Raw genomic sequence first — 22275 nt, 5'->3', positions numbered from 1 at the left:
TTGTGGCCTCTCCCGTTGTAGAGCACAGGCTCCGGATGCGCAGGCTCAGTGGCCATGGCTCATGGGCCTAGCCGCCCCGCGGCACGTGGGATCCTACTGGACTGGGACACGAACCAGCATCCCCTGCATTGGCAGGTGGACCCCCAACCACTGCGCCACCAGGGAAGCCCTAATTATTGGTTTTAAAACATTCTTTTTTTTTTGGGGGGGGGGCTGTGTTGTGTCTTTGTTGCTGCATGTGGGCTTTCTCTAGTTGCGGCGAGCAGGGTCTACTCTTCATTGTGGTGCGTGGGCTTCTCATTGCAGTGGCTTCTCTTGTTGCTCCGCGTCAGCTCTAGGCACGTGGGCTTCAGCAGTTGCAGCACATGGGCTCAGTACTTGTGGCGCACGGTCTCTAGGGCACACAGGCTTCAGTAGTTGCGGTGTGTGAGCTCAGTAGTGGTGGCACGGGGGCTCAGTAGCTCTGCGGCATGTGGGATCTTCCTGACCAGGGATCGAACCCATGTCCCCTGTGTTGGCAGGTGGATTCTTAACCACCGTGCCACCAGGGAAGTCAGAATATTTATTTATTTGGCTGTGCCAGGTCTTTGTTGTGGCATGCAGGATCCTTAGTTGTGGCATGCGGGATCTTTTAGTTGTGGCATGCAGAATCTTTAGTTGTGGCATGTGGAATCATTAGTTGTGGCATGCGGGATCTTTAGTTGCGGCATGCGGGATCTTAGTTGTGGCATGTGGGATCTTTAGTTGTGGCTTGTGAACACTCAGTTGCAGCATGTGGGATCTAGTTCCCTGACGAGGGATAAAACCCGGGCCCCCTGAACTGGGAGCGTGGAGTCTTAGCTACTAGACTACCAGGGAAGTTCCCATCTGTCAGTTTTTGCTTTATGTATTTTTAATAACGATTATGAGGTCAATGTACATTTAGATTGTTATTTCTTCTTGAGGAATTGATATTTTAACATTATAAAATGTCCCCTTTATATCTGGAAATACTCCTTATCTTATATTTTACTTTGTCTGATATGACTATAGCCACAGCCACCTTCTCATGCTTACTACTGATAGGGTGAATCTTTTTCATCCTTTTATTTTCAAACTATTCATGACTTTATATTTAAAGTACATCTCTTGCAGACACCATATACTTGGGTCTTTCATTTTTACCCAGTATAACCCTCTCTGCCATTTAATTGAAGTGTTTAGAATACTGGCATTTAATATAATTATTGATATGGTTGGGTTTAAGTCTTGCTATTCATTTTTATTTGTCCCTCCCATCTATTTTTTCTTGTACCATTTCTCCTTTCCTACCTACTTTAAAATATATATATATTTATTTATTTATTTTGGTTGCACCGGCTCTTAGTTGCAGCACGTGGGCTTATAGTTGAAGCATGCAGACTTCTTAGGTGCGGCATGCAGAATTCTTTGTTGCAGCATGTGAACTCTTAGTTGCAGCACACATGCGGGATCTAGTTCCCCTACCAGGGATCGAACCCAGGCCCCCCGTATTGGGAGCGTGGGGTCTTACCCACTGGACCACCAGGGAATTCCCTCCTTTCCTATCTCCTTTTGAGTGAATCAACAAAAGTTTTAATGCTGCTTAATTCCTTTATTAGTTATTTAACTATACCTCTTATTTTTAGTGGCTGCTCTCAAGGTTATCAAACCTCATGACAGTCAATTTGCACTGAACTCCACTTTTGTGCCATTGTTTTAATATATTTTATACACACATATATAATAAATCCCACAATACAAAATGTTTTTTGCCATTAAGTGGTTAGCTGTCTTTCAAAATTATTAAAAGAGGGCTTCTCTGGTGGTGCAGTGGTTGAGAGTCCCCCTGCTGATGCAGGGGTGCGGGTTCGTGCCCTGGTACGGGAGGATCCCACGTGCCGCGGAGCGGCTGGGCCCGTGAGCCGTGGCCGCTGGGCCTGCGCGTCCGGAGCCTGTGCTCCACAATGGGAGAGGCCGCAGTGGTGAGAGGCCCGCATACCACAAAAAATTTAAAAAAAATTATTAAAAGAAAAGATAGTCTTTTATATTTACTGAAATATTTACCATTTCCAATGCACTTACTTTCTTCCTGAATGTTTGAATTTCTATCTAGTATTTTATCATTTCAACCTGCAGAACTTTCTTTAGCATTTCCTGTGATGCAAGTCTGTTTGTGGTAAGTGAAAAGTCTTTCTTATATCCTATATTTTTTAGTGATATTTTAACTAGACACAGAATTCTGGGTTCACAGGTTTATTTGTTTGTTTCTCTTTTTTCTCCAGCATTTTAAAGATATGATTCCACTGTCACCTGAATTCCATTGCTTGTGATGCAAAGTTGGCTGTCACTGGTACCACTGTACCCCTGTATGTAATGTATTTTTTTGCTCCAGTTGTTTAAAAATTTTTTTCTCTATCTTTGTTTTTCAGCAGTTTGGCTATAATATGGTCTGTTATTCATCCTGCTTGGGGTTTGCTGAGTTCCTTGGATCTGTGAGTTGGTATTCTTTAATAAAACTGGGGAAAATTCAGCCAAAAAGTAGAAACAATTCCGGTATCCATCAATTGATGAATGGGTAAATAAAATTTGCCATATACATACAATGGAATTATTTGGCAATAAAAATGAATGGAGCACTGATAACATACTACAACATGGATGAGCCTTGAAAACATGTAAGTGAAGGAAGGCAGTCCAAAGACAACATATGTGTTATTCTATTGATATGAATGTCTGGATAAGCAAATCTGTAGGGACAGAAAGTAGATCTGTGGTTATCTAGGGCTCATGGGGATAGGGGATGACAATGAAAGTGTGTGAGGTTTCTTTTTGGGGTGCTGAAATGGATTGTGCAAATGGCTGCATAACTCTGAATATGCTAGAAGCCACTGAATTGTATATCTTAAATGGTTGAATTTTATGGTATGAGAATAATATGTCAATAAAGGTGTTACAAAAAAGAAAAAAACAGAATCCAGGTCTCTAACTTGCAATTCTTGATTTTTTTATACTATGCTTACTATTTCACAATTTCTTTTTATTTATATTTATATGGTTTAAAATTTTATTTATTTAAATAAATTAAACAATTTTTACTTGCTCTATGTTTTTTCTTGGGTGCTTTTAATGAACATGATCAAAGTAATAACATAAAGATATATAGAGATGCACTTGGATTTTAAAATAACTGAATTCCTATAATTAAGTAAAATGAAGTCATCAAAATAGTAGTTTCCTTAAAACAAGGCCTTATAGCCATTGACTGTTCAACATCTATCATCTCATGTGATAATAAAAAAAGTCATGTAATTCTTTCACAACTCTGAGGTAGTCAGGGAAGGTGGTATTATCCCCACTTTTCAGACCAGGAAACTGAGGCTCAAAGAATAACACACATATTCTTAGCCCAAAGTAACACACATAGTTCACTTACCCAGGAATTTTAACTGTAAATCTCTCATTCTTTTACATTATGCCAAAGGAACCAACTCTCTCTCTCTTCTACTTTTTCTAACTCATTTTTTTTTTGTGTAAAATTTTTCTCCTTTTTCATTGACATGTTAAATACCAGGGGTCAAAAGTAGAGTCAAGAGGAAGTAGAAATATAATCACTTTTTAAAACTCTATTTCTGAGGAAATTGAGAATTGGGAGCACTATCCATTAGGGGCAAATTTATAGCACTGTTTTCTCCAAATAATTCTATTGTTATTTCCATTTAGATAAATCAACTTATGAGCAAAGAATAAATTTTACTATCTACTATATAAAATCTAATTGCGTTTGTTGGAAATGCATATGAATTAAAAGTCTCTGATGTGCTCTGTTCAGTTTATCGGGTCAGTAACTACTTTACTCCATATAGTTTTCTGTATTAAGGGTTTTGGTCTAATCTAAAAAATATTATGTACTTATTCATTAGTATGGACTGATAAAGTCTAAAGTATTATGTTACATATAACAGCCAATTTTAATGATCTATAAACATATTCCCTTGAAAGAAAAGTCACCAAAAGGGTGTAAGGTAAATTGATCTTGCCTTGAAAATTTGATTTATCTCCAATCAAAGACAAGGAGTATTTTTGGAAAGATCTCTATTTCTGGCAAATGATTTAAGGTACATCTCTATAGGTCTGTGATCCTCATAGCAGTTCCCACATTTATATCTCTACTCTAAGGCAGAGTGAGATAAATAACTATTACCTGAATTTCAGGAAATAAAAAACTAAGAAGGATTAAGAGGCACATATATTAAGTTTTTTACTCAAACCTTAAGTTTTAGAAACTGGGAGTTAGAAGACATGAGTGTTAGTTTTGATTCTGACACTTGCTTATCTGTATGATTTTGAGTAAGTCATTTTACCTCTAATCATTTTTTTCATCATCTTTATAATGAGGGTGAAAATACTTTTTTTTGGCCTCTTACTCCCCAAGCTTACTTTGAGGGTCAAATGACATAACATCTATAAAACTATAAAGCCCTATGCAAATATATATTAACAGATGCATACATGTATGTATGTATGTATATGTGTACACGTTTGAGTATATGTATGACTAATCTTTGATGGTCTAATTCACAAGCTACTCCACAAATATTTTAAGACACTGTTGAGTCAAAGATGAAGTCATAGTCTCTGACTTCTAGAAATTTCCAGTTGAGAGGGGAGATATACATTAAAAATAAATAATTATATAATAAAGGAATAAATAAGATAATAGAGGTATATATATCAAATTCTACTGGAGCCCACCAAAAAGGGAAACTATCCTACCTGAGGGAAAGGGACAGATGTCAGTCAGAGAGGAGGTAAGAACTGGGCTTAAAGGAACAGGTCCAATTGCTAGAATTTTATACAGATACATGGACCTCACAATAGAACACAAAGAGCCACGAGATCTATGTTACAATTGGCTCTGCCTTCAATAGTTAAAACTAGTACCTGACCTCTTTAGATCTCTCTTACCACAAGTCTAAATGAAAGGTTTCAATAAGATGAACTCATAAGTCCTTCCAGCTCTAAAATTATATGATTCTATGAGTCAAACTCAGATCACTGTACAAATACCAAGAAAGAGAATTCAGGAGGGTAATAAAATTGCCAGAACTATTAAAAAAGGAGTTTTTCTTGGGTGGACTTGGAGGGTATTTGTTTAATGAAATAAGTCAGACAGAGAAAGACAAATACTGTATACCACTTATATGCAGAATCTAAAAAATAAAACTAGTGAATATAATAAAAAAGAAAGAGACTTAAAGATAAGGGGAAAAAACTAGTGGGGAGAGGGAAGTGGAGAGGGGCAAGATAGAGCTGGGGGGACTAAGAGGTACAAACTACTATGTATAAAATAATTAAGCTACAAGGATATATTATATAACACAGGAATTATAGCCAATATTTTATAATAACTATAAATGGAGTATAACCTTTAAAAATTGTGTATTGCTACAGTGTACACCTGAAACTTACATAATATTTAAGAAAGCCCGCGTGCAGCAATGAAGACCCAACACAGCCAAAAATAAAGAAATTAAATAAAGAAATTAAAAAAAAAAAAAGGATCAAAACCCTAAATATACACAACTGAATTAGCTCCAGGAATGGTACTAAAGTAAAGCAACTATACTTCAATTTTTTAAAAAAATTTTTTGGCTGCGGCATGCGGGAACTTACTTCCCCAACCAGGGATTGAACCCACGCCCCCTGTAACGGAAGTGTAGAGTCTTAACCACTGGACCACCAGGTAAGTCCCACATACCTCAATTTTTTTAAAAAAGAAGTTCTTCCATTAACTACTTTTTTCCTGGAATTTAAAAGTCTGAGAATGATATCTATCCCTACCTAGAATAAGCTCTAGCGCAGTGAAGAGTGGTGACTGGAATGATATCAAGAAGCTGAGAACCAAACAATGCAGGTGGATAGCAAGAAGTGAAGCATTCAGTTCAGCAAAGATGTTGCTTAGACCAGAAAGAAAATAGTCAGTACATAGTAAGTCATACTGTTTATATTCCTATTTACCAAGAAAAGCTTGGAATAAAACTATAACCAGATATTAAAATGTATACTTCCATAAAATGAGGTAGCTGTTGTTTGAAGTTTTGCCTTGTTAGACCACATCTTTAAAAACTATTTTTCTAAAAAGTTCAGTTTAGGAATTCATAAAGAAAAGGATCAGGGACTTCCCTGTTGGCACAGTGGTTAAGAATCCACCTGCCAATGCAGGGTACATAGGCTCGAGCCCTGGTCAGGGAAGATCCCACATGCCGTGGAGCAACTAAGCCCGTGCACCACAACTACTGAGCCTGTGCTCTAGAGCCCACACACCACAACTACTGAACCCGCGTGCCACAACTACTGAAGCCCACACACCTAGAGCCCGTGCTCCGTAATGAGAGAAGCCACCGCAATGAGAAGCCTGTGCACCGCAACTAAGAGTAGCCCCCGCTCGTCACAACTAGAGAAAGCCCGCGCGCAGCAATGAAGACCCAACACAGCCAAAAATAAAGAAATTAAATAAAGAAATTTTTTTAAAAAAGGATCAAAACCCTAAATATACACAACTGAATTAGCTCCAGGGATGGTACTAAAGTGGGTAGTCAGGTAATTTAGTTCACCAGACATTTATTAAACTATGTTTAACAGTGCTAGTTGTTGTAAAACACATAATCTCAGTACTCAGGGGGTTCACTGACTTAATATTAAGATTTTAAGGAAGAAAGAACAGTAACTCTTACCCATCAATTATATTTTCAGGTGGGTGTTTTTCATCACTTGATGTAGCTAAAATCACTTCAGTCCCTTCAGAGCTCAAACAAACATCAATGTTTCTCATCTTAAAGTATTTAACCTGCAAGGAAAACAAAACAAAACAACAAAAGCAACCTTTTTATTCTCTGAATTTTATCTTGAGCAAAGGAAAAGAGAGAAAGCCTGTTGCCTAGCACAAAGCTTACCAACCAAATTATTCAACAAGTGGGAGGGACTCTTACATATTTACTTAGGTAAACTTCTGACCTCTCCCAGGGATAATCTGTGAGATATGAGTATTTGCACTCCTCTACTCCACAAAAGAAGTCCCTGACACCAACATAATTTTTCTGTTTCTAAAATTAAAACCCTCAACAATTATATGGAAACAGTTAATACGCTAGAGTGACATGACTTAGTAGGTAAGTTTTTAAAAAGTGTTTATATAGTTATAATTCAGAAATTTAAAAAAATGAAGAGTATAAAAACAGACGCTTTGTAACTATTTATCCATACACTAATCAATTGAAATAGCAAGCAATATTATTTAAATCTTAAAAAATACTTTATGATCGGTATTTTTTTTTTTGAGCAGAAATGTGAAATGAGAGAAGATAACTTTTCACTTATTTTTAAAGTCTAAATCAGTCACTTGGTTCATGAACTTAAACACATTTCTGTTGGAGAGTAATATTTTAAGTCTGATAAAAAGCATATGAAAAGATATTGTTGAGCTCTACTATGAACCCTGGAGGGTAAGACACAAGGAAGACCATAGAAGATTACATCAGAACTCACCCTTCTCCTTGATCTACTGGTGATAAGGCACAAACCAAAATATAGATGCAAAGTGATGGGGAAAGCTGTATCTATAAAGAATTAAAAGATGAAGAGTGTTTGGAAAAGGAAGAAAGGCTTCTAATACACCTCATAGCCTAGCCCCAGTCTAACTTAAAAAAAAAAAAACTATTTCAAATAAACAAACAAGGTAGAGCAAATATTACACTTACTAAACAGCTGTGTACTGACTTCCCAGATTTGATGTTAACATTTTTCCATAGGTACTTTTTTTTTTTAAGAAATAAGTAGCCCCTTACTGTCCTTATTCTCTTCCTTGCCCAGTGGTAACAGCTATTCTGAAATTGGTGAATAAACTTCCTATATTTTTATTTATTTATTTATTGGCCAAGTCACGCAGCATGTGGGATTTTAGTTCCCCAACCAGGGATTGAACCCACCCACTGCAGCAGAAGTGCAGAGTCTTAACCACTGGACAGCCAGGGAAGTCCCTGACTATAGTTTTATACTTTTACCATATATGTATCAATATGTACTGTTCTTTTAAAACTTAGATGTTTTCACAGTATATATACCCCTTGCTACTTGCTTTTTTCATTCAATATTATGTTTTCAAGATTTTACTATGTTGATACATGTAAATCTACTTTATTCATTTTAACTGCTGTAAGGTATTTCTCCATTTCTCTAATGATGGATATTTAGGTCTGTTTCCAATTTTTTGCTATTATAAACAAATTTGCAATGCACATCCTTGTGCATGTATCCATTGGCAAATGTGGGAGATCTTTATAATAAAGAGTATCTTTCTTTGTAGAAGTAGAATTGTAAAAATTTAGAATCAATGTATCTCCAAGTCAATAATTGATCTATTTGATCTCTAAATTATAACAATTTAAATTACCATTAGCAGTGTATGAAACTTTCTGCTCCCTCATATTCTCACCAACTTGGTATTGTTAGACATTTTAGCTTTAGTCAATCTCATTGGTGTGAAATGGTATCGCAATAAGGTTTTGTTTTTTTTAAAAAAATAAATTTATTTATTTATTTTTGGCTGTGTTGGGTCTTCATTGCTGCATGCGGGCTTTCTCTAGTCACGGCAAGTGGGGGCTACTCTTCATTGTGGTGCGTGGGCTTCTCATTGCGGTGGCTTCTCTTGTTGTGGAGCACAAGCTCTAGGCACACGGGCTTCAGTAGTTGCAGCACGTGGGCTCAGTAGTTGTAGCTTGTGGGCTCTAGAGTGCAGGCTCAGTAGTTGTAGTGCATGGGCTTAGTTGCTCCGCAGCCTGTGAGATCTTCCTGGACCAGGGATCAAACCCATGTCCCCTGCATTGGCAGGCGGATTCTTAAACACTGTGCCACCAGGGAAGTCCTCAATAAGGTTTTAATTTGTATTTCCAGGATTACTAGTGAGGCTGAATACCTTTTCATGTTTATGGGCTATTCAGGCCTCTTCTCTTATTTGCTTTTTCTTATCCTTTGCTCATTTTCTATTGGGTTGCTTTTTCTCCTTCTGTCCTTTTCTTTTTGATTTGTAGAAAAATTTAAAACAAAATAACCTATATACAAGTCCTTTGTTATAGCATTATAAATATCTTCTATTCTATAGCTTGATTTTTCTTTTTAACTTTGTTTTTTTGTGCAAGAGCTCCTCCCCCACCATACACACTTTCTTTTTTGTTTTTGAACTATAACACACATAGAGAAAAGAACACAAATCATAAGTATATGGTACAATAGATTTTCACAAAGTAAACACACCCAGGTAACCACCACCCAAGTAAAGAGACAGAGCATCACCAGCATTTGAGACAAGCCCTTCTTATGACCCCTCCTAGTCACTACCCCTCTCTCCTTCCCAAAGGTAGCATGGTTCTTATTTCTAATCTACAGATTAATTTCACCTGAACTTCATGTACATGGAAATAATACAGTTTGTACTCTTTTGTATCTGGCTTCTTTCACTCATCATTATGTGTTTGAGATTTATCCATGTTGTTATGTATAGCAGAGTTGAAGTGCAACTAAGTAACCCAGGCCCCACCCATCTCAACTCTTAATCAGATCAAGGAAATCAACCCCTAAGTGGAGTTTCACAGGAAACTGGGTGTGAGCTAAAAAGCAAAGAAAGATTTCTATGGTCTTGGGTACTTAGATCCCAAAGCCCTGATGAAGGAAGGAACTGATCTCACTCTCAAATATGTGAAATCAGAGGTAAACTGAAACAATTTAAATAAAACTACAACTCATTACAATCCCAGCATAACCCCTAGTTGGACTGAAATGATCTGCCCCTTATCCTAGCTAACAGACAAAGAAAATCGTGTGTTCTCTCTGGGAAAAAAACATTATCTACTTCAGTGTCTACCATTCTTTTAAACACAATGTCGAACATGCAAAGTCATCTGAATAGCACAAGGAATTATAGCCATTATCTTTTAATAACTTTTAGTGGAGTATAATCTGTAAAAATACTGAATCACTATACTGTACACCTGAAATTAAGATAATATTGTAGAGAAACTATAGTTCAATAAAAAATTTAAATATAAAAACTTTTTAAAAATTAAAAACTTAAAAAAAAGTCATTTGAAGCAGATCTACAGATGACCCAGGTGCGGGAATTATAAATTGATTAAAGAATTCAGTGAAAAGATGGACAAAATGGGTGAACAGAAAGGGAATTTTAGCAGAGAAATGGAAACTATAAAAAAGAACACAGTAGAAATTCTAGAACTGAAAAATACCATATCTGAAATAAAGAATTCATTAGATGGGTTTAACATCAGATTGGACACAGCACAAGAAAAGGTCAGTGAATTTAAAGATAGGTCAATAGAAATAATCCAAAATGAAACAGAGGGGAAAAAAATGAAAATAACAGAGCATCATATACCTGTGAAACAATATCAAACTAATCTGAAATACATGTAACTAGAATCCCAGAAGGAGAGGAGAAAGAGAATAATATAGAAGAATAATTTAAGGAGATATGGCTGAAAATTTTCCAAAATCTATGAAAGACATAAACCGACAGATCCAAGAAGTTCAGTGAACCATAAGTTGCATAAGTACAAAGAAGATCCCACCCAGGCACACCTTAGTCAATTGTTGAAAATTAAAGAAAAAAGTTAAAAGCAGTCAAGCAAAAAACACCTTATATGCAGAAAAACAACAAGAAGAATCAAAACTGACTTATCATTAACAGTGGAAGCCAAAAGAAAATGGAATGATGTCCTTGACATGCTGAAAGAAAAAATATAGAATCCTATACCCAGCAAAAATACCCTTAAAAAGTGAAGGCAGGGACTTCCCTGGTGGCGAAGTGGTTAAGAATCTGCCTGCCAATACAGGGGACATGGGTTTGATCCCTGGTCCAGGAAGATCCCATGTCCATGGAGCAACTAAGGCCGTGTGCCACAACTACTAAGGCTGCGCTCTAGAGCCCATGAGCTACAACTAATGAAGCCCACATGCCCTAGAGTCCGCGAGCTGCAACTACTGAAGCCCGCGCACTCTAGGGCCTGCCTGCCACAACTACTGAGCCCGTGTGCCTACAGCCCATGCTCTGCAACAAGAGAAGCCACTGCAATGAGAAGCCCGTGCACTGCAACAAAGAGTAGCCCTTGCTTGCCGTAACTAGTGAAAGCCCGCATGCAGCAACGAAGACCCAACACGGCCAAAAAAAAAGATGAAGGCAAAATAAAGACAAACAAAAACTGAAAGTATTTGTTACCAGTAGACCCACAGTACAAAAAATATTAAATGAAGTACTTTAGGCTGGAGGGATATGATTACAAGCTGAATCCTGGATCTGTGGGAAGGAATGAAGAGCACTGGAGATGGCAAATATATTGCTAACATAAAAGAATATTCTTAAAATTTATTTAAGAGGCTACTGAGTAGGGGACTTCCCTGGCAGTCCAGTGGTTAAAACTCTGCACTTCCACTGCAGGAGGCACAGGTTTGATCCCTGGCCAGGGAACTAAGACCCCACATGCTGCGTGGTGTGGCCAGAAGAAAAAAAAAAAAAAAAAAAAAGACTACTGACTAAAGTGAAAACAATATCAATGAATGGTAGAAATTTAATAGATGTAGAAGTAATAAATATAATAACACAAAAGGCAATAAAAAAGTAAATGACACTGTGTTTTCTGTGAAGTACTTTTGCAAAGTTCTTATGTTGAACATGAAGTGATATGCTATTAATTCAAAGTAGAGTAAGATAGTAAGGATGGGGCGGAGTCAAGATGGCATACTAGGAGGTTACGGAATTCGCATCTCCTCACATCTAGGGCACTTACGAGGCACCAGTGAGGGACCGTGGACACCTAAGGGGATGGGAAGAACCCCCAGCGACTGGCTTGCGGGATCTTGGTCCCCAGGCCAGAGGTCAGGCCCATGCTCCTGTGGTGGGAGCTCTGAGTCCAAACTGCTAGACTAACAGAGAACCTCAGACCCCAGGGAATATCAATCGTAGTGAGGCCTCCCGGAGGTCCTCATCTCAGCACCAAGACCCAGCTCTACCCAACTGCCTGCAAACTCCAGTGCTGGATGCCTCAGGCCAAACAACCAGTAAGACAGGAATACAGCACCACCCATCAAGAGAACAAAAAAAATGAAATGACAAATAAATACATTACAGATGAAGAAGCAAGGTAAAAACCTACAAGACCAAATAAATGAAGACAAAATAGGCAACCTACCTGAAAATGAATTCAGAGTGATGATAGTAAAGATGATCCAAAATCTCAGAAACACAATGGAGAAAATACAATATACATTTAACAAGGATCTAGAAGAAGTAAAGAGCAAACAAACAGTAATGAAAAACACAATTACTGAAATTAAAAATACTCTAGAAGGAATGAGTAAGAGAATAACTGAGGCAGAAGAACAGATAAGTGAGCTGGAAGATAAAATGGTGGAAATAACTGCCAGGGAGCACAAAAAAGAAAAAAGAATGAAAAGAATTGAGGAGAGTCTCAGAGATCTCTGGGACAACATTAAATTCACAAACATTCGAAATATAGGGATCCCAGAAGAAGAAGAGAAAAAGAAAGGTTCTGAGAAAATATTTGAAGAGATTACAGTCGAAAACTTCCCAAACATGGGAAAAGAAACAGTCACCCAAGTCCAGGAAGCATAGAGAGTCCCATATAAGATAAACCCAAAGAGAAACATGCTGAAACACATACTAATCAAACTATCAAAAATTAAATACAGGGCTTCCCTGGTGGTGCAGTGGTTGAGAGTCTGCCTACCGATGCAGGGGACACAGGTTCGTGCCCTGGTCTGGGAAGATCCCACATGCTGCGGAGCAGCTGGGCCCGTGAGCCATGGTCGCTGAGCCTGTGCGTCCGGAGCCTGTGCTCCGCAACGGGAGAGGCCACAACAGTGAGAGGCCCGCGTACCGCAAAAAAATAATAATAATAAAAAATAAAAATAAAATAAAATAAAGACTGTTACAAGAGATAAGGACACTACATAATGATCAAGGGATCAATCCAAGAAGAAAACATAACAATTATAAATATTTATGCACCCAATATAGGAGCACCTCAATACATAAGGCAAATGCTAACAGCCATAAAAGGGGAAATTGACAGTAACACAATAATAGTAGGGGACTTCAACACCCCACTTTCACCAATGGACAGATCATCCAAAATGAAAATAAATAAGCAAACACAAGCTTTAGATAACACATTAAACAAGATGGACTTAACTGATACTTATAGGACATTCCAACCAAAACCAACAGAATACACTTTCTTCTCAAGTGCTCATGGAACATTCTCCAGGGTAGACCATATCTTGGGTCACAAATCAAGCCTTGGTAAATTTAACAAAATTGAAATCGTATCAAGTATCTTTTCTGACGACAACACTCGCTCTGATACTAAATAATAATTACAGAAAAAAAACTAAAAAAATACAAACACATGGAGGCTAAACAATACATTACTAAATAACCAAGAGATCACTGAAGAAATCAAAGAAGAAATAAAAAAATACCTAGAAACAAATGACAATTAAAACACGACGACCCAAAACCTATGGGATGCAGCAAAAGCAGTTCTAAGTGGGAAGTTTACAGCAACACAATCTTACCTTAAGAAACAAGAAACATCTCAAACAAACAACCTAACCTTACACCTAAAGCAATTAGAAAAAGAAGAACAAAAACCCCCCAAAGTTGGCAGAAGGAAAGAAATAATAAAGATCAGAAATAAATGAAAAAGAAATGAAAGAAACAATAGCAAAGATCCATAAAACTAAAAGCTGGTTCTTTGAGAAGATAAACAAAATTGATAAACCATTAGCCAGACTCATCAAGAAAAAAAGGGAGAAGACTGAAATCAACAGAACTAGAAATGAAAAAGGAGAAGTAACCACTGACACTGCAGAAATACAAAGGATCATGAGAGATTACTACAAGCAACCATATGCCAATAAAATGGACAACCTGGAAGAAATGGACAAATTCTTAGAAATGCACAAACTTCTGAGACTGAACCAGGAAGAAATAGAAAATATAAACAGACCAATCACAAGCACTGAAATTGAACCTGTGATTAAAAATCTTCCAACAAACAAAAGCCCAGGACCAGACGGCTTCACAAGCAAATTCTATCAAACACTTAGAGAAGAGCTAACACCTGTTCTTCTCAAACTCTTCCAAAATATAGCAGAGGGAGGAACACTCCCAAACCCATTCTATGAGGTCACTATCACCCTGATACCAAAACCAGACAAAGATGTCACAAAAAAAGAAAACTACAGGCCAATATCACTGATAAACATAGATGCAAAAATCCTCAACAAAATACTAGCAAACAGAATCCAACAGCACATTAAAAGGATCACACACCATGATCAAGTGGGATTTATCCCAGGAATGCAAGGATTCTTCAATATACACAAATCAATCAATGTGATACACCATGTTAACAAACTGAAGGATAAAAACCATATGATAATCTCAATAGATGCAGAAAAAGCGTTTGACAAAACTCAATACCCATTTATGATAAAAACTCTCCAGAAAGTAGGCACAGAGGGAACCTACCTCAACACAATGAAGGCCATATATGACAAACCCACAGCCAACATTGTTCTCAAAGGTGAAAAACTGAAACCATTTCCACTAAGATCAGGCGCAAGACAAGGTTGCCCACTCTCATCACTATTATTCAACATAGTTTAGGAAGTTTTAGCCACAGCAACCAAAGAAAAAAAAAAATAAAAGGAATCCAAATCAGAAAAGAAGTAAAACTGTCACTGTTTGCAGATGACATGATACTATACATAGAGAATCCTAAAGATGCTACCAGAAAACTACTAGAGCTAATCAATGAATTTGGTAGAGTAGCAGGATACAAAATTAATGCACAAAAATCTCTTGCATTCCTATACACTAACAATGAAAAATCTGAAAGAGAAATTAAGGAAACACTCCCAATTACCACTGCAACAAAAAGAATAAAATACCTAGGAATAAACCTACCTAAGGAGACAAAAGACCTCTATGCAGAAAACTGTAAGACACTAATGAAAGAAATTAAAGATGATACAAACAGATGGAGACATACACTATGTCCTTGGATTGGAAGAATCAACATTGTAAAAATGACTATACTACCCAAAGCAATCTACAGATTCAATGTAATCCCTATCAAACTACGAATGGCATTTTTCACAGAACTAGAACAAAAAGTTGCACAATTTGTATGGAAACACAAAAGACCCCGAATAGCCAAAACAATCTTGAGAACGAAAAACCGAGCTGGAGGAATCAGATTTCTGGACTTCAGACTACATTACAAAGCTACAGTAATCAAGACAGAATGGTACTGGCACAAAAAAGAAATATAGATCAGTGGAACAGGATAGAAAGCCCAGAGATAAACCCACACACATATGGTCACTTTATCTTTGATAAAGGAGGCAAGAGTATAACAATGGAGAAAAGACAGCCTCTTCAATAAGTGGTGCTGGGAAAACTACAGCTACATGTAAAAGAATGAAATTAGAACACTTCCTAACACCACACACAAAAATAAAGTCAAAATGGATTAAAGACCTAAGTGTAAGGGCAGACACTATAAAACTCTTAGAGGAAAACATAGGAAGAACACTCTATGGCATAAGTCACAGCAAGATCCTTTTTGACCCACCTCCTAGAGAAATGGAAATAAAAACAAAAATAAACAAATGGGACCTAATGAAACTTCAAAGCTTTTGCACAGCAAAGGAAACCATAAACAAGACCAAAAGACAACCCTCAGCATGGGAGAAAATATTTGCAAATGAAGCGACTGACAAAGGATTAATCTCCAAAATATACAAGCAGCTCATGCAGCTCAATATCAAAAAAACAAACAACCCAATCCAAAAATGGGTGGAAGACCTAAATAGACATTTCTCCAAAGAAGATTGCCAACAAACACATGAAAGAATGCTCAACATCACTAATCATTAGAGAAATGCAGATCAAAACTACAATGAGGCATCACCTCACACCGGTCAGAATGGTCATCATCAAAAAATCTACAAACAATAAATGCTGGAGAGGGTGTGGAGAAAAAAGGAACCCTCTTGCACTGTTGGTGGGAATGTAAATTGATACAGCCACTAGGGAGAACAGTATGGAGGTTACTTAAAAAACTAAAAATAGAACTACTATATGACCCAGCAATCCCACTACTGGGCATATACCCTGAGAAAACCATAATTCAAAGAGTCATGTACCACAATGTTCATTGCAGCACTATTTACAATAGCCAGGACACGGAAGCAACCTAAGTGTCCATCGACAGATGAATGGATAAAGAAGATGTGGCACATATATACAATGGAATATTACTCAGCCATAAAAAGAAATGAAGCTGAGTTATTTGTAGTGAGGTGAATGGACCTAGAGTCTGTCATACAGTGAAGTAAGTCAGAAAAACAAATACCGTATGCTAACACATATATATGGAATCTAAAAAATAAAAAATGGTTCTGATGAACCTAGGGGCAGGACAGGAATTAAGACACAGACGTAGAGAATGCACTTGAGGACACAGGGAGGGGGAAGGGTAAGCTGGGACAAAGTGAGAGAGTGGCATGGACTTATATATACTACCAAATGTAAAATAGATAGCTAGTAGTAAGCAGCCGTATAGCACAGGGAGATCAGCTCAGTGCTCTGTGACCACCTAGAGTGGTGAGATAGGGAGGGTGGGAGGGAGACGCAAGAGGGAGGAGATATGGGGATATTTATATATGTATAGCTGATTCACTTTGTTATAAAGCAGAAACTAACACACCATTGTAAAGCAATTATACTCCAATAAAGATGTTAAAAACAAAAAGACAGTAAGGATACATGTTATAATCCTAGACTTAGGATAAAGCAACCACTAAAAAACATAGAGTTATAGGAAGGAGGCCAACAGAGAGGAAAAAATGGAATACCATAAAATACATGGTAAATTTGAAAGAAGGTAGAAAAGGAAGAAAAAAAGAATTAAGTCAGTTAGGACAAATTGAAAATAAATAGCCAGAAGACAGATTTAAGCACAAACACACAGATTATTCCATTAAATGTTAGTAAACTAAACACTTTAAGACTGAAGAAAAAAAAAAAACTAAGTACTCTTTTCAAGAGACACACTCTAAATATGAAACTAAAAGGATAGAATAAGATAGAATAAATCTTAATATCTGGTAAGGTAAATTCCCCTACTTAATTTTCAAAAATTTTTTGTTTTATGCTTTATACTTGATTATTATAGTTTTGTTAAATTATATTAAAACATTTTCTGAGATGTTAATTATAATTCAATTCCATTATAGATTAATTGGGAGAGAAGTGACATGTTTATAATGAGTTTTCAAATCCATGGATCTGGAGTATCTTTTCATTAACTTAAGACTTCTTTTAAGTCCTTAAATTGTTTTACAGTTTTCTAGGAACATATCTTCGCCTCTTTCATTAGATTCACTCTTAGATACCTTATCATTTCCATTGTTACTATAAATGAGATCTTCAAAAAAATAACATTATTTTTTAAAAATCTTATTCTTTACAAGGAATATTTCTAACATTTCACCATTAAATGTGATGCTCAGTGAAGGTTTTGTTAGACACTGTTCATTGGGTTATAGAAATTCCCTTCTCTTTAGTTTGTTAGCTTTTATTTTTTAAGCACAAATGAACGTTGAATTTTATCAAATGCTCTTCTAACATTTACTAAGGTGATCACATAGATGTTTCTACAGGTTAATGTGATAAATTAAATCAAGATTTCTAATGTTATAGCATCCCCAGTTCTCAGCATAAACTCTATCTACACAGTCAAGGTGTACTGGTATTTTTATCCATAGTTGGATTCAGTTTGCTATTATTTTTAGAAATTTTGCAAATATATTTCTAAGTGAAATTGGCCTATAATTTTTTTTGTTGTTATTTAGTCTATGTCTGGATTTGGAATTTAGACTGTACCCTGAACATAAAGAAGCTGGAGAGCTTCCCTTATTTTTCTATTTGCTGGGTCATTGGATCCTATAAGCCTAGTAAAGTGTTCGTATGTAGATTTTTGACTATTTTCAATTCAGTAGTTCTTTTCAGGCTTTCTACACTTTCCTGAGTCAATTTTGAAATCTGTATTTTGAGAAAATTCTTTCTTCCTAGATTTTATATTTATTGGCACAAAGTGCATTTTCTATTGTAATTTTAAAATCTAGTATTGATAGTGTTAAAAGCTGTGGTAAGATTGGTCAAGTGTTAAAAGCAGTGGTTCAGAAAAAAGTATATATTCGAATATGCTTTTATTTTGCCTTTTTTCTTGCCAATCTTACTACAGCTTTTAATACTACTGATACCAGAGAACAGGTGTTATATGAACACTGTTAACATTTAGTTTGAAGACAAAAAAATACGGTGAATTCCTGGAAATGGAGGCTGATGTACTTGGATGTGAATTTTCAACAAAATTCTAAAATTACTAAATTTCATTATTATTAAAAGGATAGCTTTGAAAATCTAAACAAGAAAGTAGTAAAATTGGAAAGCAACAGTACCATTAATTCACAAGTTATACCAAACCTACATATTTCTTTTTGTTTGTTTGATAGAGTTACTACCTATTAGGGATATTCCTGAACATTTCAACAAAACTTCAGACAAAGCATCCCAAGACAGCCTGTGGATGAGATGAATAAATATGGGATGGGTGATAGGCAGTACTTTAGGTAGATATTTATAATTCTTGGAATGGTAATACTCAGAGAATGGTGATTAATGGAACAAAATGAACTGTGTAAGACCTCTACCCTTATCCCATTCAAGATTATTATTAATTAAGGAAGGAAAAAATATGTTTATCAGTTTTGCAGATGACACAAAGCTGTGATGTCAGCTAATATACTGGATGAAAGAATTAGCACACAAAAAATCTGAGCAAGCTAGAAAGATAGGTTGCAATGAATAAGATATTTAATATACTCAGACTTAAAAAATCAATCACACAAGGAACGGCCTAGATCAGGGATTGTCAAACTACTGCCTGTGAGCCAAATCTACCCTGACACCTGTTTTTGTATGGCCCATAAACTAAGAACGTTTTTTACATTTTAAAATATGTTTTCAAAATCAAAATATTTTGTGGCACATGAACGTTATATGAAATATGAAATTCACAGTTCAGTGTCCATGAATAGTTTTATTAGAAATGGCCACACTCATTCATTTATATATTGTCTATAGCTACTTTTGTGCTATAGTGACAGAGCAGAATAGCTGTGACAGACTATAAGGCTCATAAAACCTAAAATATTTATTATCTAGCCCATAAAAAATTTGCCAACCTTTCATCTATAACATGCAGAGGATTAGTTGATTGCAAAGTCACTATAAGGCAAGAGTGTACTATATCTGCCCCCAAAGGTAAAGGAATGTTATTTTAAATTACATTAATGTAGCTAAGAAGGAACTAAATTCTACCAAAATCTTTGAAAACCAACTAAGGGCCAGGCACTGTGCTAGTAATGCAAAGACACTACGTAGTAATCTTTGACTATGTAAACCTAAGACAAAGATGGTGACTTAAGAGTTGTTTTTGCCTTTAAGTTCAGAGTCAAGGAGAATGGACAAACATGAAACTAATAATTTGTTATGTGCAAACAGTGTGATCCACATCTAGAATACTGTGTTCAGTTCTAGGTAGTATAATTTAAGTAGGACATTATCAGGCTTGATATTGTTCAGAGAACAGAACGTTCATGATGATCTATAAACTATGTTACATGGAGGGAGTTGAAAGACTATCGTTTAAAGAAGAGATACTTTAGTGAGAGAAATATGACTACAAGTTTTAATATCACAAGTCTTCACAAATGGAAAAAGGATTTAACTGGACTCAACAAATACGAACTGTAAGCAGGAAGACATCATAGATGTAAGAACTTTCCAGCAAAGTAAAGATTTTTAATCTTTTCCATCCCTGAAAGTGTCCAAGAAGAAGACTAGGTGATAACCTACGGAGGAAACCAGAGAAAGAACTCTTGCACTGGGGTTCTTTTAGCCTGAATGAAATTCTAGGAAAGGTAGATTAGGAACAGATAATGAAGAAACTTGAAAGCCAGGTAAAGATGGTAGGCTTTAGTCTGTAGTCCAGTAGTTCTCAATTGGACTGGGGGTGATTCAGCCCCCCAGGGGACATTTGTCAATGTCTAGAGCCAGTTTGGCTGTCATACTGGGGGTGGGGGGCTGATGCTATTGGCATCTAGTGGGCATTTCATGATGCTGCTAAATATTCCACAATGCACAGGACAGTCCCCCAAATCAAATAATTATCTGACAGAAAATGTGAATAATGCAGAGGTAGAAAAACCCTGTGGTAACCTACTTGGCAGTGGAAATGTGGGGGATGGAGACTTAAGGACAGAATTTGCTTTAAAAAAGTAATATGTTTTAGGGAAATATATCTAGCATTGATGTGTAGTAGATAAATAAGAGCATGTATTCTCCAAATGTTCAGTTCTTTTCTGACGTCACATTCTTACCACCTAAATTATCTGAAGGAAGCAAATATGTACTTTAATACAAAACTCATTTCATACCTCCTATAGCCACCAATACCCTTCCTTTTTCCTGTGTTGGATGGAATTATTTAAATAACAAGAAGCGGCAGAATTTGGGTTCACTTTAAGGTTTCTTTGTTGCGCTTAATGCGAAAGAGGCACACCAATCCCGAAGAAACCCATAACACAACTCAACAGGTATGTTGCTTCCTTAACTCCAAAATGCAGGTTCAGGATGTAATCTAACCCCCCATCCTGGGATGCCTTACCTAACTCACACGTGTTCACTCAGGGCCTCAGTTCATCAAAGGTGGTGCACTCTGGGGTGCCATCCTCTGCATTTTTAAAACTCCCTGACCCTGGACTTCCCTGATGCCTTATCCTCCTCTAAACCCAGTGCCACTTACCCAACCCTTTCACCTCCAGTTCACGTAACCTTTCTTTCCAAAAAGCTTTCTGCGCCAAGCCTTCAGTTCACTTTCTTCTTGTGGTCAGGAAAGAGTACCCCTTGCGTCTGGTACTCTTAGAACCAGACTCCTCAAACCCTTTCCCATAACATCATCCACTGGGAACTTTTGTGTAAATTAGAAAACGGCCATCCTCTGCCTCCCCAGGGCCAGGGCCTATAGCTTGGTATCACTTGAAAGGCAACCAGCCCTGACACTACCCTTTCACCTCCGTCCCACACCCTTCTACTCAGTTCAAGACCATTTCAATAGCTCCAAGGGCCCTAAACACATACTTTTGGACGCCCGGCCCAAATTACATAAAATATATGAACCCACATTCTACATCAAATATAATTCTTAAGTATATGGGTTACGTTCCAGTTAATAGGTTACATTTGGATACATTTATTAATTTCTATTTGGAACTGATTTTCCCTTTTGGGGGTCAAAACATTATTTCTGGCTTCCAGAAAGTTCGTGGGCTGGCACTAGTGTCTCTAGGACTCAGGGGAGTGAACAGACCTGCGTCATGCGTCAGTCTTCCACCATCCCGGTCACCTCACCGCCCGCCCACCGTCCGCCTCCGCGCCGCGCGTCTCCTCACCACCCCAGCCACGCTCGCTCTCTCCCTCCTCCACCAGCATCCCCCACCTCCGTCGGCCTCGCCCAGCCAGGCTCCCACCTCCCCCGGTGCCAGCCGAGCCCGCCGAACCACCCTGCTCGCCTGGGCCTCCGGTTAGCTCTAAGCGCGCTGATTGTCGGGCCTCGAGGTCTCCCTACCGCCCCGCCCCCTTCCCTTTCCGCAGGCCTCCGCGGAATTCGCGGGCGCTCAAATCCTACTCCCGGATCTTCGCTCCACCCCGCCCACAGGCTCTGCCCCGTCCCGCCCCACCCTGCGCAGCGTGCCGGTCCCCAGCTCCGCCCCGCTCCCGCCCAGCCTCCTCCGAGATCCCAGTCGCGCACCGCTGTACTCCCGGTTGTACGCGCCCAGTCTCCCTCAGGCCCCGCCCCCAGACCACGCCCCCGTGCTCTTCCTTACTGCGCGGGCTGAGCTCCGCAGCCCCGCCCAAGGGCCTTTCCCTAGGCAAGCGCCCGAGCACACGCTGCTTACCCTCCCCCAGCTAAGCTGGCTCCCTGGGGCTTCTGAGACCCACGGGACCCGCCCTCGCAAGAGCACGCACGCGCAGTCCCCACCTCTCCCTGC

The 22275-nt window shown here is 37.9% G+C and overlaps 1 protein-coding gene across 10 annotated transcripts in view; it reads right to left on the bottom strand.

Moving 5' to 3' along the window:
* IFT25 (intraflagellar transport 25) overlaps nt 1–21914 on the bottom strand; it is a 34321-nt gene extending 12407 nt beyond the window's left edge. Inside the window, exons 1-3 of one of the 10 annotated variants that reach the window (XM_027108463.1) lie at nt 21723–21909; nt 7546–7616; nt 6735–6847 (exon numbers count right to left, since the gene is read on the bottom strand). In XM_027108463.1, the coding sequence (XP_026964264.1) occupies nt 6735–6832 (98 nt within the window). In that variant the 5' untranslated portion in view covers nt 6833–6847; nt 7546–7616; nt 21723–21909. The other 9 variants (XM_027108460.1, XM_027108469.1, XM_027108470.1 and 6 more) reach the window with 9 other exon arrangements.
* Between the last annotated feature and the right edge of the window lie 361 nt (nt 21915–22275).

This window comes from Aethalodelphis obliquidens, unplaced genomic scaffold (genome assembly GCF_003676395.1).
Source record: "Aethalodelphis obliquidens isolate GAN/ISIS:26980383/991018 unplaced genomic scaffold, ASM367639v1 scaffold9, whole genome shotgun sequence".
In the NCBI taxonomy this organism is placed as follows: Eukaryota; Metazoa; Chordata; class Mammalia; order Artiodactyla; family Delphinidae; genus Aethalodelphis; species Aethalodelphis obliquidens.
The sequence above is the reverse complement of the archived record's forward strand: the minus strand, read 5'-3'. Positions and strand labels throughout refer to the sequence as shown.